Source organism: Acipenser ruthenus, chromosome 25, assembly GCF_902713425.1.
Source record: "Acipenser ruthenus chromosome 25, fAciRut3.2 maternal haplotype, whole genome shotgun sequence".
Lineage (NCBI taxonomy): Eukaryota > Metazoa > Chordata > Actinopteri > Acipenseriformes > Acipenseridae > Acipenser > Acipenser ruthenus.
This window is the reverse complement of record NC_081213.1, coordinates 5,790,739-5,811,129: the sequence shown is the minus strand read 5'-3', so window position 1 is coordinate 5,811,129 and position 20,391 is coordinate 5,790,739. Positions and strand designations below refer to the sequence as shown.

General features: G+C 40.7%; 1 protein-coding gene across 7 annotated transcripts in view; it reads right to left on the bottom strand.

The window, feature by feature from the left end:
• Nucleotides 1-15,668, bottom strand: part of LOC117414110 (protein 4.1-like) — a 61,661-nt gene extending 45,993 nt beyond the window's left edge. Inside the window, exon 1 of one of the 7 annotated variants that reach the window (XM_059000317.1) lies at nt 15,491-15,668. Coding sequence is in view for 5 of the 7 variants with exons in the window: in XM_059000315.1 (XP_058856298.1) it covers nt 3,741-3,751 (11 nt within the window). In the remaining 2 variants the exon portion in view is untranslated. Of the gene's footprint in view, nt 1-3,740; nt 3,808-4,089; nt 4,248-15,490 lie in introns of those variants that run through there. The other 6 variants (XM_059000316.1, XM_059000315.1, XM_059000318.1 and 3 more) reach the window with 6 other exon arrangements.
• Nucleotides 15,669-20,391: the final 4,723 nt, after the last annotated feature.

The window sequence follows — 20,391 nt, the reverse complement described above, 5'->3', positions numbered from 1 at the left end:
CACACAACAGCACAACACCCCCAACACATCATACCTCCCACGTATTCCACGCTCATAATGGATTATCTTACTATATATAGCAGTGGGGAATAAACTGCGTTCATGCTGACTTGAGTCGCTAAGTGGGTCACACAGCAAGCAGGATTTTTAATATCCAGCTGTAAATGTGCACGGTGCAATCTCCAGCTGGAAAAACAATGCAGGAAGGAAATGATCTAGCAGTGGTAGGAAGATACAGGGAAGCAATAGTCCCTTATAGATTACAGATAACAACTGTGCCCGGACATGTTTTCAAATAGACTTTTTCGGTGGCAAAAATGATCATGTCCATATTCTTTCATATAACAGAATTTATAAATGATTAGCTAAAAAAAAATCAGCAAAAGGAAATAATGAATGACTTCTGAAATACACAACACACATCCTGCACATGTGTGTATTTCTCACCTTTCTTTAATGGGGCATTTCATGTGGCAATAGGGTAGCAAAATGTCCAAATTCTTTGGGTCACATTGTGCACGTGGGCACAAACACTGTGCAGCCCTGTATGGAACTAGGTGGATTTTACCTGAAGATTTTATTTTTTACTGTACGAATTATAATTTATAATTATAATTTAAGTATATTTCAAATATGTGTTCAAATTTTGAAACAATATTCAAAACATGAAAAAGAAATGTTTGTCCAAGCACTAGATAATTATTATAAGAATCATCATCATCATTATCCTCATTAGAGATTTAGGCAGTAGACCGTCATTTTGGTGCAGAAACGTTGCTATGCCTACCAATGCCAACTTACTGTGTGACGATCAGACTAAAGTCCACTCTTTGTTTATGGTTTTGGTGCTCTGTATTAAAGAAAGGACAGTTTCTGCCTCAACATACAATGTTAGATTTGTAAGATTGTGCCTAAAAACACTGGAAACTTGAATTTCTAAGTGTAGATTACCCTTTAATATTAAATACCTGAGGCCACCCTTAAATGGTTGGCTAGTCAGCATCGATACAGAACATTGCTACGGTTCTGCAGCAGTGGAGTTGGCATATCAATGCACAATATGGTGCCCTCTGTGCCTGATGCATGTTACACCACCATCACATAAGGATGCTCCTTATTCACTGCACACACGTGCTTCATGGCTGCATGCATCACATATCCTCCCAGACTCCCATATGTTGCGCTTCATCTCTAGTCATTTTCAGTAAGCTCCTGCTTTCGCTAAAGGGAGGTGTTCTTACAGATCAAAGGCAAACATTCTCATCACGCCTGTGTTGGGTCCCTTGCCTTCGTGAATAAAAGAGTTTCACAGAAAACAAACAGTAACATCCAAATTCGTCTTGCAGTCTCCGCAAAGTTTATTTTGGGAATATTTTGTTCTGTATTTCAATTCCTGGTCTGTTTCCCTTTAAAATGGGATTGTCCCGGTAGATAAACTGGGTCATGGCCTGGCCCAATTCACTGTACAAGGGCAATTCAGAAACTCAAAAATGGGCAACCTTGTTCACATTGCCACACAATGCTACAGATACACACATCGATTTATTCCTGTTCCAAATTTCCATCAATCTTGTTCTTACTGTGGTGCACACAACAAAGACACTGACACACATAATCTACCCTTATCTTAGTCCAATGCTAATTTATAAATGCCTTTTTAAATATCGAGCATGATTTGTAATGATGAACTACCATTTTACATTCACCCAGTGATGTCTCTACATGACAATATTTATGAACATTTTAAAAAGGGTTCAGGAGATGAAAGCTTCAGATCTCATGAGGTGTCTCTGCAGAGCGCTGTTCTGTTCGGCCAAGATATCCGGGATGCTGCAGGCACACGCACTAAGATTTGTGTTCAGTCTGGCTCATGAAAACCCATTTTAAATCTACCTTGATTTGTACTATTGAACTACCTTGGAATCCCATAAACAACTAAATGGTGGAACAGTGTACGCTGTAACACTAAAAGAAAGGTTCTACGAGCCCTGGAAGACAAGCACTAGAATACAGCTGATGAAACGTGTGTGTACCTGACTTGTACTGGAGCTCAGAACACCACACAAAGCCAGAGGAGTCACTGGAGAAACAGCTTCACTTCAAAACAAAGGGGCACATTTTCAAACGTGTTTACACCAGTCTGCGATTCTGTCCAATTACTATTCCCCAGCCATGATGGATAACTTCACACAGCCAGGCATCATCCTGCGCTCCCTTGACAGTGCAACTCATCCTGCAGTCTACCAGATGAGCCACTCTGGGTCCATTTAACAAAGAACCCTAATCTAATCAACAGGTTAAGCATCCATTTATACTGTCCAAGTCATCCTTAAAGAATGCATGCATGTATGTTTCCAAAAAGGGCACCGTAGAACTCCTGGAGGCTGGTCTGTACAATAGCAAGACGTCTCTATACAGTACATCCACAAGCAGGCCTGACCACATAGCTCTCCAAACCCCCATTTTTGTTTTTTATTTATTTATTTATTTGTGGTGGCCTTACCACATTTTGTTGTTACTTTTTCCGAGTCCTGACATATGGCTGCTGTAAGTTAACAAATGTTTGTTTAAGTGTTAAAACCACACTGCACCAGGGCTTCGAAACTCTAGTTTCACAAGCACAAACGGGAAAGTTCACCTGCAAGCTACACGAAGGGGAGTTACTAATGATTTTATTTAGCAGACACACTTATCCGAAGCTACTTACAGAGACTAAGGGGAGAACTATGCATCGACAAACAACAACTCTCATCCTAAGCACAGTTACAGTAGAACCGCTTGGTTGCCAAGTAACAACTCAATAAGCAAACGGAAGAGAGCTGCTTTTACAATCATTTTAAAAGAGAGTAACTGTGCCAAATAAAATTAAAAAAAAAACAATGACATTTAAAAAATAAATAAAAAGACAAAAGGCCCCAGGACAAGAAGGGGAAATTGTTTTCTAAATATCATGGTTAATTCCTAAAAGTAAGGTAGGAGGGCCGTCCAAGTCATTCTCTGACTGGAGTTGTTTTTTGTTTTGATTTAGAAGTTTGTTTTCCTATTTGTTTTAACGTTTTGTTGTCTTAGCCCATCAAATTACAGTATTTCAATAGGACTACAAGTATACCCCCGCCCCTCAATATAGTTTTACTAGTAATAGCATTCAGGTTTTAGAACCCAAATAGAACAAATAAATAAATAAATAATTAATTAATATTTATTTATTTAAATAAATAAAGCACCATGCAATGCCTAGGGTACTTAATCCCCAACTAAAAAATACCAAATCTGGCACAAAACCCATGACAAAGACTATTCTCATAGCCCTCCTCAGTCCGGATAGCAAAGACAACAACGACAAGGCGAGGTTTAAACAAAAGATTATGCCGTAACTTTCATCCCTCCGACCCCAGCAAAACACTTTGTTAAATGTTTAAAAATCCAGACTCCTGTCCGACACAAAACATCATTAATGAAACTGGAAAACTAAATACAAAAACATTCCCAAACAACGGAAGAAGCTGCTTTTTCCTTTTCCCCTGAAAACAAAGTTTATTGTTTAGCAAGCGAGATGGGACGTGATTTTTGTCAATCATATTTAGCAGCACGGACAAAGGCAGACAGACAGGTAACCAAACAATAGAAACCATTTCAGCACGGCACTAAACAGAACATACCACATTCAAAATTGCACGTTTGCACAATGCATTGAAGTATGCGTAGTTAAAGGAAATATTTTGCTAAAAAAAAAAACTAACCACGGAAACATTGTTTGCACGCTAAATGCATCCGCGAGTAAAAAAAAAAAAGTGTTTCGCTATCATAATTAAATTAGAAAAACGGAAATGAGAAAATCGGACTGCGTTTTGAATTGTGTGTTTATACAGTTAGCCTCCTCAGCAGTACATTAACACGTACAACCATCTATATTTAGATCAGTGTCTAACGCGGCTGTTCGTTGTTTAGATGCTGTAGAGGTTCCTTCTATGAGGGACAGGTGTTTAAATGCCTGAAAATGGCGCCTTGTGTAAAAATAAAACCATAAAAAATGTGAAATCCTTCATATAAATATTAAATCGGCAGGGTAAAAAGGTGCATTGCGCCTACCTGTTTTTTTGTCCTTTTAAATCCTTAATGGCGAAAAGTAATCCTTAGGAGGATGTCAAATTGCCCGTGTCTCATTCATAGACCAGGGATGCAATAATACAAACCATGTGGGTGTTTTTTTTTTTTTGTTATTTTTTTTAACTGGTGTCTCAAGATTCTAGTAAAAAGGCGGGGCTCCATATGAAAGAGGCGAACTTTTGTTACACGAAATGGCCAATGGAGACCGCAGAAGCCCGTGCGTCTACCAATCAGAAGAGAGGGGACTGACACACAATGGAACGCGCCAAGGCAGCAGCTGGGAAACGCAGTTCATAAAGAAAATGCATGGAACGTATTTTTTATTTAGAAAAATTACAATTAAGCCATTCTACAACCATGCAAGCTCCTACCCAGAATCAACCCTACACAATGCAGTCTGATAGGCGTCATTATATATTCAACAATAACGAGGTTGAGGGAGGGCGTTCTTTTTAGAAAAAAATCCCCTTTAATTATATGCAATGCAAACAAACACAGATGCTAAATTTTGAATCACTTGGCAACCCGGCTAAAGAAGCGGTCAGATTTTAATTTCCTTTGCTTGTTTAACTGGTCCCAGTCTTGGGTTATAGGTATAATAGGGGTGCAACGATACACGAATATCACGACACAATATGTATCACAATACATGCATGGCCCTGACTTGCATGAGTATTTTGTCAACTATAAAACAAACTTCTTTATCCGCTATTACATTTAATAGTGGTGTTGTTGCCCTGTTTGAAAGTCATGGTATCTTAGTGCAGTATTACTGATAAGAGCAACATTCAAAGCAACATTAAAAGACTACTCACTAGAAGACTTTAAGTGTCTTCCACTTTGGTAAGGGTGGTTAGACACAATTGTCTCTGAAATAAAGGCTTCTCTTGGATCTGCTGCTATAAAAACATTCCAGCAGACAGAGGCTTTGTGTGTCTTTCTCCCCCTGGTCAGTGAAACTCGATAAATAATAAATAACGTCCTCTGGAAGAACCAAAGGAGGCGGCCGGGAGCTTCTAGTATATTCAGTGGTGCGCAATAGTATTGACACACTGTTATCCTTGCACTGCAAAATTCACATTGATATTAGTTACAATATGTATGTAATATAGTTTTGAGCGAAAACCACTAGTGTTGAGAAGAATTTCTGTGCATAGAAAGCTACATTTCCTGGTAATAATAGCAACATAAGCTGGAGAATTTTTGCACTGAAAAAATAGAACACAAAAAACAGATGCCCAGATTCATGTTCCCCTGGCAAGTAAAATATGTTCTAAAAGAGACTTGAAACAAACACAAAAGGGGCAGAATTTGTGACATTGTGATATCAATTCCATTTTTTAGACTAAACACATTATTGTGAACACAGTCATGGAGCCCGTAGCTTGCTTCTAATAATTTCCTTATGCACAGTACACATCTGAATTATTAATGATATTTGTTTGCTGTGTACCCTTGTTTAAGCCTCACAGAATGGGGTTTGTCTGAGCTCCTGTACTATAATTGCATCAGAAAGACTCTAAGTTTATTCCAGACTGCAACCAAGACCGTGCTTCAAGTTGAAGTTTATTATAGATATTTGCCTGTGATATTTCCCCACACAATGAAAGAAGCAAGCTAACAGACATACAGACAGGGGTGTGGTCCGGACCCAGCTCTGCTGTTTAAAATCAAACCCTCCAAGCTGAGCCTCCCTGAGTCCCGCTCTATGCACGGAGCAGCTGTTCCTCCGAGCCCTCAGTGTGATTAATAGGCTGCACCTTGCAGACAGAGCCTCCAGGGAGAGTTGAGAGCAGAGTGGTGTGTGGTGTGACCCCCCCTCCCCCCTCCTACTCTCTCTGTCCACCAGCTGGGGTCCTACCCTCTGTGCTGTGCAGAATGCCAGCTGAGACTGTGTAGGGACAACAGAGGCACAGAGGCACAATGAACTCAGGTGACTGGGCTCCAGGACACGTGTCTGAATATCAGCAAGTACTGCAGACAGTGCAACGGATATGTAAAAATATACACAGGACGTCCCTTGAGTCAGGCATCAGAGTTAATAGTGGGAAGATTGGTTCTGCTATTTCTGTTGTCCTTAGGCACAGAGGAACGAATTCAGATGATGTGTGGGACAGATAGTCAACTGGGTGTGGCTGCCCCATTTAACAGAGAACATTGTAATAGAACAGAGGACATTCTCTATGATGCCTGGTTTATGGGGCACCCTGTACCTATCTGGAGTATATAAAGCGTATATGTAGTGGACTGTGAGATTTTATTCATAAAAACAGACGTGCATAAAGTTTGATATTCCCATAATAAGAAATATTAAAGAAGCCAATAACATGGTTATGAACATCCAACTGTATTTTACGGTATTCATAAAAACAGCCCTTGAAAAAACATGAATGAAATAACCCATGAATAGTATAGGGCCCTATATTGCAGATATAGTTCATATCTATATCTATCTATGGAGTGGACAGACCACTTTATTTCCTTTCTGCATCACAAAGGTAAAGCAGCTGTCTGACAGATTATTATTATTATTTATTTTACTACTGTCTGTCTTACAGGACTTGAGTGCTAAAACCCATTACCTCATGCACCATAGTCCAGTACTCTAACCACTGAGCTTGCTGTCATACCCCTTGTCATCTATAAAGCAGTAATTAGTGCTAAAGCTACTCCCATTAATACATGCTGAAATCAGAAGGGAGGTGTTTCATTTGCAGCTAAACCGTACTCAGACCAGATCAACGATATCACTCATTAGGAAACAGTAACAAAAATTACTGCAAATGTTACGCAAATTAGATTATGAAATCAGCAGCAAGCGAAGTCATTTCTGGTATGATTCTAACTGTCATTTATCATGTTCACTGCTCTAAAATCCATAACATCACCAATCAGTTAAAACATACTCCTGTTTACACATGTTACACATGCATCATTGATGATCAACGCATGTGTAACAAAATACATATGCACTCAGTTTATCATTTCTAGTTAGGCTTTGACAAGCAAAGCACCACTATCATAAATCATTCATGGAATTGGTGTGTTTTCACATGCAGTCCTTTGCATTATGCATGCAGCTGATGTAAAATGATGCATAGAACATGCATGTTTAAAATGGTTTCTTTAAAGTGATGCCAAGTGGATTAGAGCTTTTCTTTACTGTTCTGTATTGGATGTGCAAAATCCTTTAACCCTTAAGGACCAGAGCTGAGTATATCTTCTGGTTGCATCTGGGGTGATTGCATTATTCTTTTATGTAAGATTTGCGCTGAACACAGAAACTACAAGTAACTTTTTTCAAAGCTGAAAGGACAAGCAAATGTCGAAAGCATCGGTCAGGAAAAAGCCTAGATGTTCACTTGACACAAATTCAATGTGGATTTAATGCATCATCAAACGGTCCTATTTTTGCAAAGGCAAATTTTGTTAGAGCCTTTGCACGTTCTTCAGAACAGGGCACCCGAGTGTCTCTGACCCTTGTTAGAAAACGTTAGCCAACGAATCAGCCACACCCCCACACCTCTTCCTTCCTCTCTGTGTGTATTTTTATAATTCCGTCATTCCCCTGAACACAATTAACAATTCAGTTACAAGCACTGGAGTTGTTTAAGGTGCAATAACTAAGGCTCTAAACAAACCTCAGAATCGCACCCACATTCTCTGAAGCCTGCTATTGTTTTTGCACAGTGACTCATCTGAAGCTACTGTTTCCACTCACAACACTGGGACGTTTATCCAGGCTGTCATTTACTTCTAAAAAGCAAGTGTTTAAACACAATTGAGTTGGGATATTTACAAACAGGGATTATTATAGACTGCAGTGGACCCTTTGAAAGCGTGGCTGTGTGTGGCGGTCAGGTGGGGTCCCATTTCCTGTAACACAGGAAATGAATAGGGGGAAGAGAATAACTAGCAAACTTATGGCAGGCCTAATGGGCTGCCTCTGAATCAAAGTGAAAATTGGGCTGCCATTTTTTTCATTTAATTTTTCTTTCATGAAAACTGTTCTTAAAAAGATAAATAATATCTTACCGGGTTCCAAAGTAGATATGCGTGTTCTTGTTTTTAAAACTGTTTTTTTTTTTAAGCTAAAAAACGTACATAATTTTTGAAAACAGTGGGCTGGATATTCCATTTCCGATTTGTAAGCGGTGCTGAAAATGGTCCGTCAAATAAATGATATAGCATTTCCCAGCTGCAGGCACATCCAATATTAAAATGACATGTACTGTAGCATTTTTATGACCTTGAAAAATGAGCTAGTCATGCCTTTTCATATTACACACAGACGATACTGTAAAAACATTAAGTAAGAAACATTTTCTAAGTAAGTGAACTACTTTTTATTCTTTGGGCTGTAGCACTCTAAAAAGTAATTATTTATTTTTTGCATTTTTAAACACAAATAGCACAAGGTTTAAGAACACAAACAAATGGAGCGCGTTCCCCTTTAAGCAGACAGCGCAGGCGAGGCTGGCAGTGGTGTTGGTGTGTCTGGGATGGGTACAGTGAGCTTGGCGTGCCACATCGTTCTGACAGCTTAATGTGATGTGAGAGCAGGGTGAGGCCTGGAGGGGGGCAGGTAGCGCTCCTCGGCCTCTTTGTTTTACTCTCAACGCTGGCCAGGGTGCATTCCACATCTGGACTCAATTAGAATTAGAATTACAATCAAAAGGGGGAGGGTCGCGTGACGTTCAGAACAACCCTTCTCTAAACACCTGGCTGGGTTCTTATCAAAAGGCAATTTGTTATCCCTGTAAAATAGGCTACAGCTCCTTGTTTTTATTAAGTTGATCTGCACTGTGTTAATCCTGGTATCAGAGCGTCTAGCCACCTGCTCACGCTGTGGATGTAAATGACTCTGTGCTGCCCCCCGGTGTTGAGAGAGGAAATGTGCACATGAGCCTGCGTTTCCCCCACACTGGACTTGTCATTCATCCTTTAACCTGATTGATCTCTTCCTTTACAGACCACCTGTATCACACATGCGTATACAGGGGCTGGAATAAAAATAAAAACACCTGCCAAAACACTCAGTAACGTGCACTGCCACCATGAAATACAAATACTTCAGTAAACTGCATTGTTTATATTTAGACTTTAATTGTACCATATTCACAAAAGTGGGATACACTTGTGCAATGAAAAAGTACTGAATTAAACTCCACATGACTTACACAGTGCTCCAATTTTGTACAGAAACAGAATGCAGCCAAATAAACTGTGAAAGTAACAGCGAAGCAAATCAATAACTCACTGAATGAGCTCAGTGGCAGCATCACTGAGTTTATTGAATGGCTAAACATTTAGCAGAGGAAAACTGAACTGATTGGAAATGTATCAACATGTTTTTCATTATTAACATTTAGATTTACCCCCCATTTTTCTCCCCAGTTTAGAATGTCCATATGTAACTCCCCACAAGAGCACAGGAGAGCTGAAGGTCAGTGTGTGTCATGTGATCTCTGTGGAATCCACAGTGAAGACCGCAGACTTCACACAGCCAGGATGTAAACCTGTATGACTCACCCTGCACATCATGCAGTCCTACCTTTACCTGGCAAGTCTCTATTAAACATGTGTTAAATACCTTGCTAAAATCTGACCCAGTTCACCGAACAAAGCTCTCAACCTAAAAAGTCCCATCAGGCAATTACTTTGAAATGGGAAGTAAAAGGTTTCCGTGGCAACGGACAAACAGACAGAAGTCTGGCCCGCGTGCCAGTAGTCTGATATTGATAACTTAGCCACTGTAATGAACGTTTCATGGGATGGGCCCATGTTGTGTCAGGATGTCTGTTCTTGGCATTCCTCTTCAAGCTGCTGTACATGCAAGGTTTATTTAATGGGCTTGAAAAGACTGCAAAGGCAATCTGTAGTCTTAAGTAGAAGCAAGCGAGTACAGTACAGTCACAATGCAGTAAAATAAATGTTTAAACATGCAGCGCCTAACGCATGGAAAACTACTGAAGCCGTGCCAGGGTTGTTGCTTCTCCAGTCAGCTTTTAACTGAATTGTTTTTCTGTGAGTGATATTTCTTATTTGTATGGCTGTTTTAGACAGAAATGTTACCCAGCTCCGAGATGCAGTATAGACGCTTTTGTATGCAGTGTCTCTGACAGGCAATCCTATCAGGTCCCACCCTCACAACCCCCTTCTGTAAGCCAGCGATCAGCCACATCGGCCCTGTGTCTCGAAGAGATAAAGCAACAGGCTGTCCTTCCCAGAACAGCGTCTCACAAACACACAGCACACCTCGGCTTCAGCGCCTTCACTTACCCAGTCACTTCATTACACACAGATTATAGACTCCCAGCTACAAGTTCTGTGCTGTACGTACTCCAAACAGCTCCTTTATTTTATAAGTCATTTAGTTTAAACTAAGAAGATGGTTCTCGAATACGTTTTATTATAGACTATCACTTTCAGATGATTAATTCTGAAAGAAAATGCATCTGAATTTTCAATCTTGAAATGATCAGTTATGCACAATGCACTCTCTCTAATCCAAACCCTGTTCAGATTGCCAAATCAAAAACCTGTAATAACCCTATAAAAACACCAAGACAGCTGTTTTACACATCTAGGACAGATTATGATATTAAGTTTGGTTCCTTCTGCAGCTGTCAGCATTTCATTATGACAGCTCTCTCAAATGTAACATTACAAGTGCTGGCACCAGTAACACAGGATGGGGTTGGTCATGTGTTGCCAGTGTTAGCCCACTGAATCCCATTGCTACTAATTACAGATAATTCAAAACTATGCAAAAGATTCCTCATACCCCATCCCCATTCACATTCCATGACTTCACCTGCTGAAGGATAGTGTCGGATCTTCCTAACTCCTGACTCGGATTGTGCCATGGAGTACCGTACACTAATACACATCATTTCCCTCCTGCCAAAAAAACGTACTTCCAAAAAACCACATAAACACTGTTTCCAGTAAAGCACAGCAAAGCCTGGGGGCAGGGGTGTCAATCTGTGCATGTGGAAACCAGTCACTAACTTTGAAAACTATTTCTGCTGAATGAGCTCCTAAAGCACCGGATTTCATTATAAACAGTGCTCCCCCACAATAGCAGTGACTGAAATAATAGAGAGGACTCACCAAGGCAGGGCACCGCATAGCGTCCAGGACAGGAGAGCGCACCATTCAGGGTAGGACGAGGCATGAAAGAGAAACGAGAATGCGGTCAGCAAGACAAACACACAGTAATGTAACAGCATGACAACATGCTGCTGCAGGACCCCTGAGGGCCATTCCACTCCACGTGTAGTCATTCTGAGCGTGTCTCATTGGTTTGTTTTCATTACACTTACTTTGTCCGTGTGCTCTGGCTACTTTCAGGAGCTATTCCACAGTTCTAGCTGCCTTCCATAGACATCTGTAACACGGACAGTCCAAGCAGGAAATAGTCTGTTTTTAATGGTTTTGGTGCTTTTATCTGTTTTTGAGTCCCAGTGGTCTGTCATCGACATATATATCGTATTTATTAAGCACCACCACCCTCTAGTGCACAGCTATGCATTACCAAAAACTTGATCTACAGTAGCTGATCACTAGATGGCGCTGGCTCTTCTGCTATAAGGACACTAAGGCTGATGTAGCTGACTGGCACTGATGAGCAGTTCTATGATTCATATAAAAGCACTGTAAAGAAGACCTGCCCCACCGATTCTTCTGGAGTGAGAACAGGGACCATTAGCAGTACAACATCTGCATTGTGCAGCTTGAGAAATCGTGCAGCAGCAGGATATACTCCAGACACCTAGATACATGTGAAATGACTATCTTGGCTTCAGCAGGGAAGTCTGTTATTCGCCGTGTCGAACTAGTATGCAGTGTAATTAATTCACAGGGAAACACAAAGGGGAAGAATCCAAGTCAATCCAGCATTTCTATTAGAAACTCTACAAAGAGGAGCGGCAGGCCAATACAGGAACAAAATGTGTGTGGACTGCAGCTTTTTCTTCCTATAGTTAACAATTCTAATTGATGTTTTATTACATGACCAATTTAGGAGACAGGGGCAAAGTGATGCCAAGTATAATATATAGCCAACCCCATAATAAATAATGATGTAATGCTGTTTTTCACCCCTTATCTATTAATAACGGCACGATGTCTCCAATCCTTCGGATTCTGTTCCAGTATGTTCTCTACTGCTGTCTCAAACTGGCATTGAACTCTCGGGTTGTTTGGCCATGTGTCTATTACTGCTGATTCCAGGGAAATCACTATGGCACTATGACCTTTCACCCCGAGCCTGTTGGTCTAGATTGTTCCCCCCTGGAGCTGACCTCAGGTCTGATCAAGACTCGATCCATGATCAGAAAAAAAATCAACAACACGAGGTATAAAAATCCACTGATTCAGCGAGCCAGCGAGCCAGCACTCGCTCTCAGAGCAGTGAAGCGAATGACTTCCTTTCACCCGTCGAACCTCAGTAATGGGTGTTACCAAGGTACTGAACCCTTGCAGCTGGAGGCAAGCCACGGAAGTCTGCACCTGGACTCAAGGGGTGCCTGACCTGCGGGGGTCACTGAAGTGAGATCAGATGAATTATACCCAGCAGATTTTATTTTTTCTCCGCAGCCCAGCGCAAAGGACAATGCAGTGCTCCCTGAGGCCCTCAGCCAAGATCAGCAAGCCCAGGATTTGAAGCAGCAGCCTTCTGATCTCATGACTCACCCAGCGCTCCCACTGTGGATCCTATTTAAATGTACTAACAATAGCTCCAATTAAAAAGCCAGACTGTGATTGAGTCTTAAATAACTGTCATCAAATTAACAAGAAAATCAATATAATTTCTCTCTATCTATAATCTATATATGATTTTACCCAGATTATGACTTTTTCAGAAATACAAGTCAATTTCCAACCCAAGAGTTTCTTAATAAATAAATAAAACCTGGAAGAAAATCAATTAATCAAATAATCACAAGCCATGTGTGTGAGCGCTGTCCAATGTAATGGAAAGCTGTGCAGATTTCAAATAAACACTGAACCACTGGTTGGAACAAAAACCTGGAATACTGTGGCTGGACTGGAGCTGGGAAGCAATAGGTCGAGAGCAGAAGTTCTCTGACTTTTCAAAAGCGATTTTAAATAGCTGGAAACTGAATAAAGGAAACAGCACAGCAAACAAAGAAAAAAAAGGTACCGCGGTGGAATTAAATGTTTTAACTTCTGCATGTTAAAAGTAAATAGAGCTCACAGAATAATTCCAGACAATCTTTCCCAATATTTTAAGGTTGCAGGAAATAACACAAAAGTCCCAGAGAGCGAGAGCGAGAGCGAGAGTGAGAGAGAGAGAGTTCTGGGAGTTTGGGTTCTGTTATACCTGCTAGCAGCAACTCATCTTCTCATGTGACCTCATGTTTACTGTAAATGTATAAAAAAAAAAGGAAACTACAAATTGGGGAAGATTCACTGCAATTGTTTTATATACCAGACCTGTCTCCTCTGGATTTCACTGCCTCGCAATGCAAGCAGCAGTGCTTATAAATTGCACAGATTTGCATCATCTTTAATATCCGTCTTTAGAGGTCATTTAAATGCATCTTATTTCAATTGGGTCCAGAAGAATCACAACTTGCTGTGGGTGCTTCTGTAACCAAGAGGTGTAATTGTGCATCTGTGTTAACCCAAAACTGCTAGCAACTTGAGGAACTGTTTTCAGATTGTCCCATGATATGCATGCATGACTACCTGGTTGAAGTAATCATGAAACTCCCTATCCAAAACCCTGTGTGAGATGTTGTGTTAGGGATTATTAGTATTCCTAATAATAATAATAATAATAATAATAATAATAATAATAATAATAATAATAATAATAATAGATTTCAAATATACATTGAAACATTGCTCAACATGTTGCTGTTCATTGCTGTATTCCACAAACGTATTGCACAAATGTTATAGTAAAATTCCTCTCCTGTAATTAAAAGTTAGTTAAACTTCACTTCTGGTGTTTCTGATGAGGTGAGCTGTTAGACCACTATTCATTGTCTGGAATCATCTGTATTGTGATTGGGTAGTCAACTGGAAAACCAAGTAGGAGCAGTGAGACCGCACATTAGAAACACCTGCCATATAACTGTTAATAAGACCATAGGCAGCCAGGACAGCACTGGTTCTGAAACTTATGCAATGTACAGTGTAGATAAGCACCTGCCAACTGAGCATCATCTGTCTCCCGACTTGAAACACTGAATACGACTAACATATGGGGAATTATATTAGCTTGGGCCATCTCACACGGCATTAACATGTATATTGTGTTCCTCTTTATACTGTCCAATACCACACAGAAATCAGTACTTTTCAAATGAACCCCCAGGCAGCAGAAATACTCGAGTAATGAAGAGATAGATGGAACAGATGGAAACGGGTCTCAATTACTGTACAGGCAAAACAGTCCAGCAAAGTTGCTTCTGGCTGTTGTTGATGCGTGTCAGCCAGCTAATGCCAAGCTGAGGAGTGCCTGAAACCAGATGTCTTGAGAGCAAAAAGGCAGAGAGCCGGAGAGGCGGACGGAGGTAAAAAAAATTCCGCAATGCTGCCACTGGCACAGCGCAGCACAGCAGCACGCAGGCTAAGTACTTCAGCAGAACCATAGCCTACTGACACAGAGGTGGGGTCTGATCTGAAAACTGAATAAACACCAACAGCCTGGCATCTCTACAGCCATATCATAACAGAAACGGCTGCTCCGCTCTACATAAAACATATTCTACAATGCAGTACTTATTATAGCGTGTCTATGCTACAGCATACTGGATTCAACACACCATTACAGAGTACATTAACGGGCAACCAAGCAGTAATATATACGGCAACTGTTTGTTTTCCCCTGTTTAAGTACAGGACACGAATTATATACAAAATAGTTGTCTAGTACTTACGGTTGTCATTTCATCTACGCTTGACATCCGCATGCTGCCCAAAATTATACAATGGCACACCGTGTACGCATTCTGTACGCATCTGCTGCAACGAGATTCGCAATACACGTACAGCACGGAGATCACCTGGATTTTTTATTTTTTTTAAAAGCGACACAACAAGTTGGTTTACCGGTTTAAGTACGAGATCCACGGCAGTAAAGGTGCGCCCAGGACCCCAGAGAATTAAAAGCAACCGAACTTCAACCCGAACTTGAAATTAGATATCGTTTATCGGATGTTGGTTCAAAGGAAACAAATGCCGAACTGCTCGTGTGTTTTTAAGCATATTCCATATGCATTGCAGCAAATATTATATAATTACAAGGCAAATCCTACCCAAAACAATATGACCGCGCTATAATGATCTAATTATAGGCTAAGGCTAGTCGTATATAAGTCATTTAAAATGTAAAACTTGTTACCTGTTAATTTTGAATGCGGCGTCCCCCCGATTCCTGCTTATTATATTTCAATGTAAGTTATCCCTTTAAGAACTGGCCCCACTGCTGCGGCTCTAACCGGCACTGCCTCCTTCTCTCCACTCACGTCACTTGGGGGGCTGTCGTTCACGGCACAGTGCGTCTGTGAAAGCTGACCCCCCCCCCCCCCCCCCCCCCCCCCCCCCCCCGCCTCCTTACGGACGGGATTGGAGAAGACAGGTAGAGTGGAGGTGTTTGTGACGCAGCAAAGGCGGACGTCGTTCCCTCCGGCAGGTTAATTGTTAACCGTTTACTCCCCGCAGGTGTGTTTTTGCGCGCATTCCTGTAAGCCTCGCTGAGCGACAGCCTAAATAACTCGACTGCCTCGTCTGCGCGTTGAATAGACGGATGTGGCTTATTATATTGTTTATTTGTTCCCCCTTCCTTTACAGTTTTGCGGTTTCTGAGGTCACAAACGCAGTAAAAAAAACAGAAAAAAACACACCACATTATTATTATTATTATTATTATTATTATTATTATTATTACAAAGTCTTAGCTAGTCACAAGTTCACCAGAATTTGTTCTAATTTTTTGCAGTTTAGCAGTGTGGGTCCCTTGACCTTGGTCATGGTTTAATTATCCACATTCCATTTAAGCCTTGTTAGTCTTCGGAAGGTAAGCGGACGATCAGAATTGCAGACAGGGTTTAAATGGAGCTGTGCTTGCTTAAGCAGCTGTAACTAGGGCTTCAAAATATATTCTCGCTTCTTACTCGCTCTTACCGTTCTTGTACTGCGCTGTGCTGAAACTCGTTTGGTGATGATAGCCAGGTTTTTCAATTACAACAGGAAAAGATTAAAACAAGTAAACTGATGTTTGTTGCCTCCTTTTCCCTCTCAATGGTGTAGGTGCCGTAGTCCAATTGCAATTTATAACTGTATGCTATAATTGTACTGTGTTAAATTTGACGACTCTGAATTGTAAACAAACAGACAATCTGTTACATTTGAACTGTGAATGCCATTCACTGTTTTGATAAAGAGCTTTGTGGTAGCATTAGGAAAGAGCTATATACGCATTTTTAGATTGCATATATATATATATATCATGTTGGTACAACAGTGCTTGCAGAATCCAGGATCAGGTTTTGATTTTTAGAGTGAGGTCCAGTCCTTGAAGAGAAAAAATCCATGCCAGGTTTTGAGCAAAGCCTATTAAGAGAGCGACTGGCCTGAACTGACCAGGCTGTTGTGTGATAAGGATGAGACATTATGAGAACTCAGCCTGACTGCACTGGAAGATAAACTGCAAGCTGCAGTGCTGTGAACTGAAAAAACGACAGCAGTGCAGGGTTATAGTGCAGTTTAAAGACCAAGTGACCCATGCCTTCTTATTATACAGCTCCTAAAGATGACCCACTAATAAATCTGAACATAACTGATGTGCAACACAAGACTTAAGAGGAAGATGTCTTGTCTGCTTCCACGGTATTTGTCAGCACTGAAAGGTATCGATCCACGTCTCCGATATAAATTCTATGAGTAACGCAGCTAAATATACCCATCACTGATCATTACAGTAATAAGCACAAAGGACTCCCAACTGCCTGACATCAGCAAAACCACCCACAAGGGCTCTGAAACAGGAACCCTTAAGGGTGATGGGCATGTGGTATCTCCCTGGGAAAAAGAAGACACCATGTTATAGTTTATCTGTTAAGAAATGCAATTGCAGTGCTGTGTTTGCTTTCTGAACCCTTGTGGAATTAGCATCTATTATTTTGACTTTGCACCATGAAGACACAGGCAATGACTCATGCCGGATGTATTGTTGTGTTAGCAGCGGATCTAAGCACAGCTACATTTTAACTGCATTTGTCTTGTGAGTGTTTTAAGGGTAATTGTAAATAATTTAAAAGTGTATTTGTATGAACCAAATAGAGTTTGATACTCATGAAACATTTCTTGGTTCTTGTTGCTCACTTTACTAACATTAAGGGCTGTTTTGTGAATACCGCACTTCAAAACAGACCAAACAAAACATTCTTCAAATGAGATTAACAATATACAATTTATAATAAATATTTGAATGTATCGTGCAATATATTTCCATGCAATATGTTGTTTGTAATGACCCCCTAGATTACACTGTATTGTACCCAGTGAACAGTGTGCTATAGTCTGTTCAATGGCAGACAGCATGGTCAGATCTAGTGTGTTAGTGCTGGGAGTCATGAGCCCCTGTTTGCAATGCTAGCTGTAAGAGCCAGCAGAGTTTGCAGAGTCAGGCCAATTTTTCAATCTCGAAATCCTGGGATTGACTGCAGAAGAATCTGTGGACTTGGGGATTAACACATTTATGTTGCCTTTTTAATACAATTTGGAGCAGCTCAAGTGTGAAGCTGCCATATCAAGCGTGTGAGCTTCAGTATGGTAAGTGAATGATGTGCTTTTGAGGTCTAGTGCTCTCAAATTGAGCTGCGTCTTCCGTTTGTCCTTGATTCGTCTAACATTCCAACACAACCAGACGTTGCACATTAAAGTGCAGGGAGCTTCAAATTGCATTTTCATAACCATCCTTCTGCCTTCGTATGATCTTTGCAATCATCTGGCAGATAGAGCTGGAGAGCTACCCCTGAGCTCAGGTCAAAGTGCTTTAACACAGGCTAGATCACAAAACTGAAAACCAGTGTTTGAGTAATTACAGCAAGAGCCACTCAGAATGATTGCTGCAATGTGAAATGTAATTTGAAGCTATTCAAATAACTATGATCCATCTAAACAGATTATGATGACGTCTGTTCCTATTTTGCCTTTTCTAATATTTAGTGCATCTCGGGCTCCCCTTCCACAGGGCGCAGTAGTGATGTAATCACTAAACCTGATCCTGGTATTTGTATGATTAAATCCTGGAGTCCTGGGATCACAGGTGACCTCTGGGATTGTAAACCCATATGAGCCAGAGAACAGGGCACTTATTCTGCTTTTTGTAATGCAGCTACAAAACTGGGCACAAGCAAAAGTATACCGGTAGCATTTTTACAAAATATTACAAGAATCCCATTGCAAGTAGATATGCGCCCCTCAGATAGAAACACATATCGATCTGGGAGTGTGGCTCCTGGTCAGGCAGTACGCAGATGAGCACATTTAGCAACAGCTCAGCTACAGACGGCACAGAAGTGGCTGCTGGAACTAGAGCTAATGGAACAGCTGTGGAGCATGCAGGGCTGGAGGACAGATACTCAGAAACAGCACAAGCATTCTACTGCTGGCAATCAATGGATGGTACATAGGGGGCTTCAGTGCATGAATCCTATGGCACACTACCATTGCAATTGTGTATTGTTGCTCAGACAGTGGAAAGAGAGACCATGAAGAGTCTTGTAAACCAAGATCAAAATGATGAACCGAGTATGAAAATGAACAGAGAGTCACTGCAGTGCCACCACCAACTCCACTGTGCAGCGAGGCAGACTGTGGAGCCAATCTACCTGAGGCAGCGTGTGGTCTAGTAGTCAGATCTTAGAATCTGAAATTGGAAGATGTCACATTGCATTCTGGGAGTCTTCAGGGCAAGCAATGTCCTATTTACATACCGCCAAGATGAATATCAGCATCCAAAACAGCATTTCACAATGTGGCAACACAGTTTTAAATATAATATAATATCATATAATATATAAGTGATAACGTATATGGTGTTGTAGTTCATAGCTAAAAAAATCATCACGGCTGAAGACGGATACCTGTTAAGTTAAGGGAAGGCAGGTTTATTAGTAAATGAAACCTCTGGAGGGCGTCAGAATATGCATGAACGTCTGTTCCTTGGTTATTTCACTCCAGCATTGCAAAGCCTGTTAATCATTAGAGGAACATATGGCTGGTTAGTGATAAGAACGGAGACGTACAGAATCGCACTCACAAGGTGACACAATCTAGAAAGTACTGCACTTCTTTCAAAACTGCACATGTGAGTCCTACTGTACATATCACAATTCATTCTAAACACATTACATACATTATTAGTGGGGTTTGGTCTGTTAAATGCCTTATGTTTATAAGCGATCAGTGGCTACCTGTTGCACACTTGATTAGAGGTAACCCACGAACACTTAGACACATGCATCATATTACACTTCTGTGGGTGTAATAGCAGCAGATATTCACCAAATTGAGCATAGACAACAGAGGGACTGTCTTAGAACCTGATGAATGGCTTATTAGCTTGATCTCTTCAATTCAACTGCTCTGGATGACTGGACCCTGAAGTAAATGTAACCGTTGCGCTGGCGTTAGCGTGAAGGTGGGATTCCCTGGAACTGCTAAAGCTGTTTATCTGAGTGCAGGGCGAGTGCTGGGGCTGGACAGATACACCCAGTCTAGATTAACTTCCCAGAGAGGCACAGCAGCAGATAAGAAAAGTGAGCACTCATGAACTAAAAACAACAACTTCCTTTTTTAAAAACAGAAGGCTTTTTGTTTCACAAAAGGCTGGCGAGGAATCAAATGTGACATTGTTATAATTTGAATAGATTCAAAACAGAACTGCAACCTTCCTCCTTTTTAAAAGGGCAGCACAGTTAGGGAGTTGCAAACTGGGTAGTTCACAGTCAGCTGTGGTCAAGTAGAAATACTGCAAGAAAAAAATGAACACATGGAAAATATGTGCTGCATTTTTAATGAGATCTAGGCGTTTGTAACTGAACACTAGTATACAATTATTTATTTATGTTGAAATCACCCAAATTGTTTCTTTAATATACTTTTGCCAGTTCACAATCCTTAAACTTTGTACTGTTCTTTTGCCTGATATATTATTCTGTATTTCACTGAAAGTCAAAAGAAAAAGGATCCGATGAAATAAAACATGTTAAAACAAGAAGGAAACAAACCAGTGTA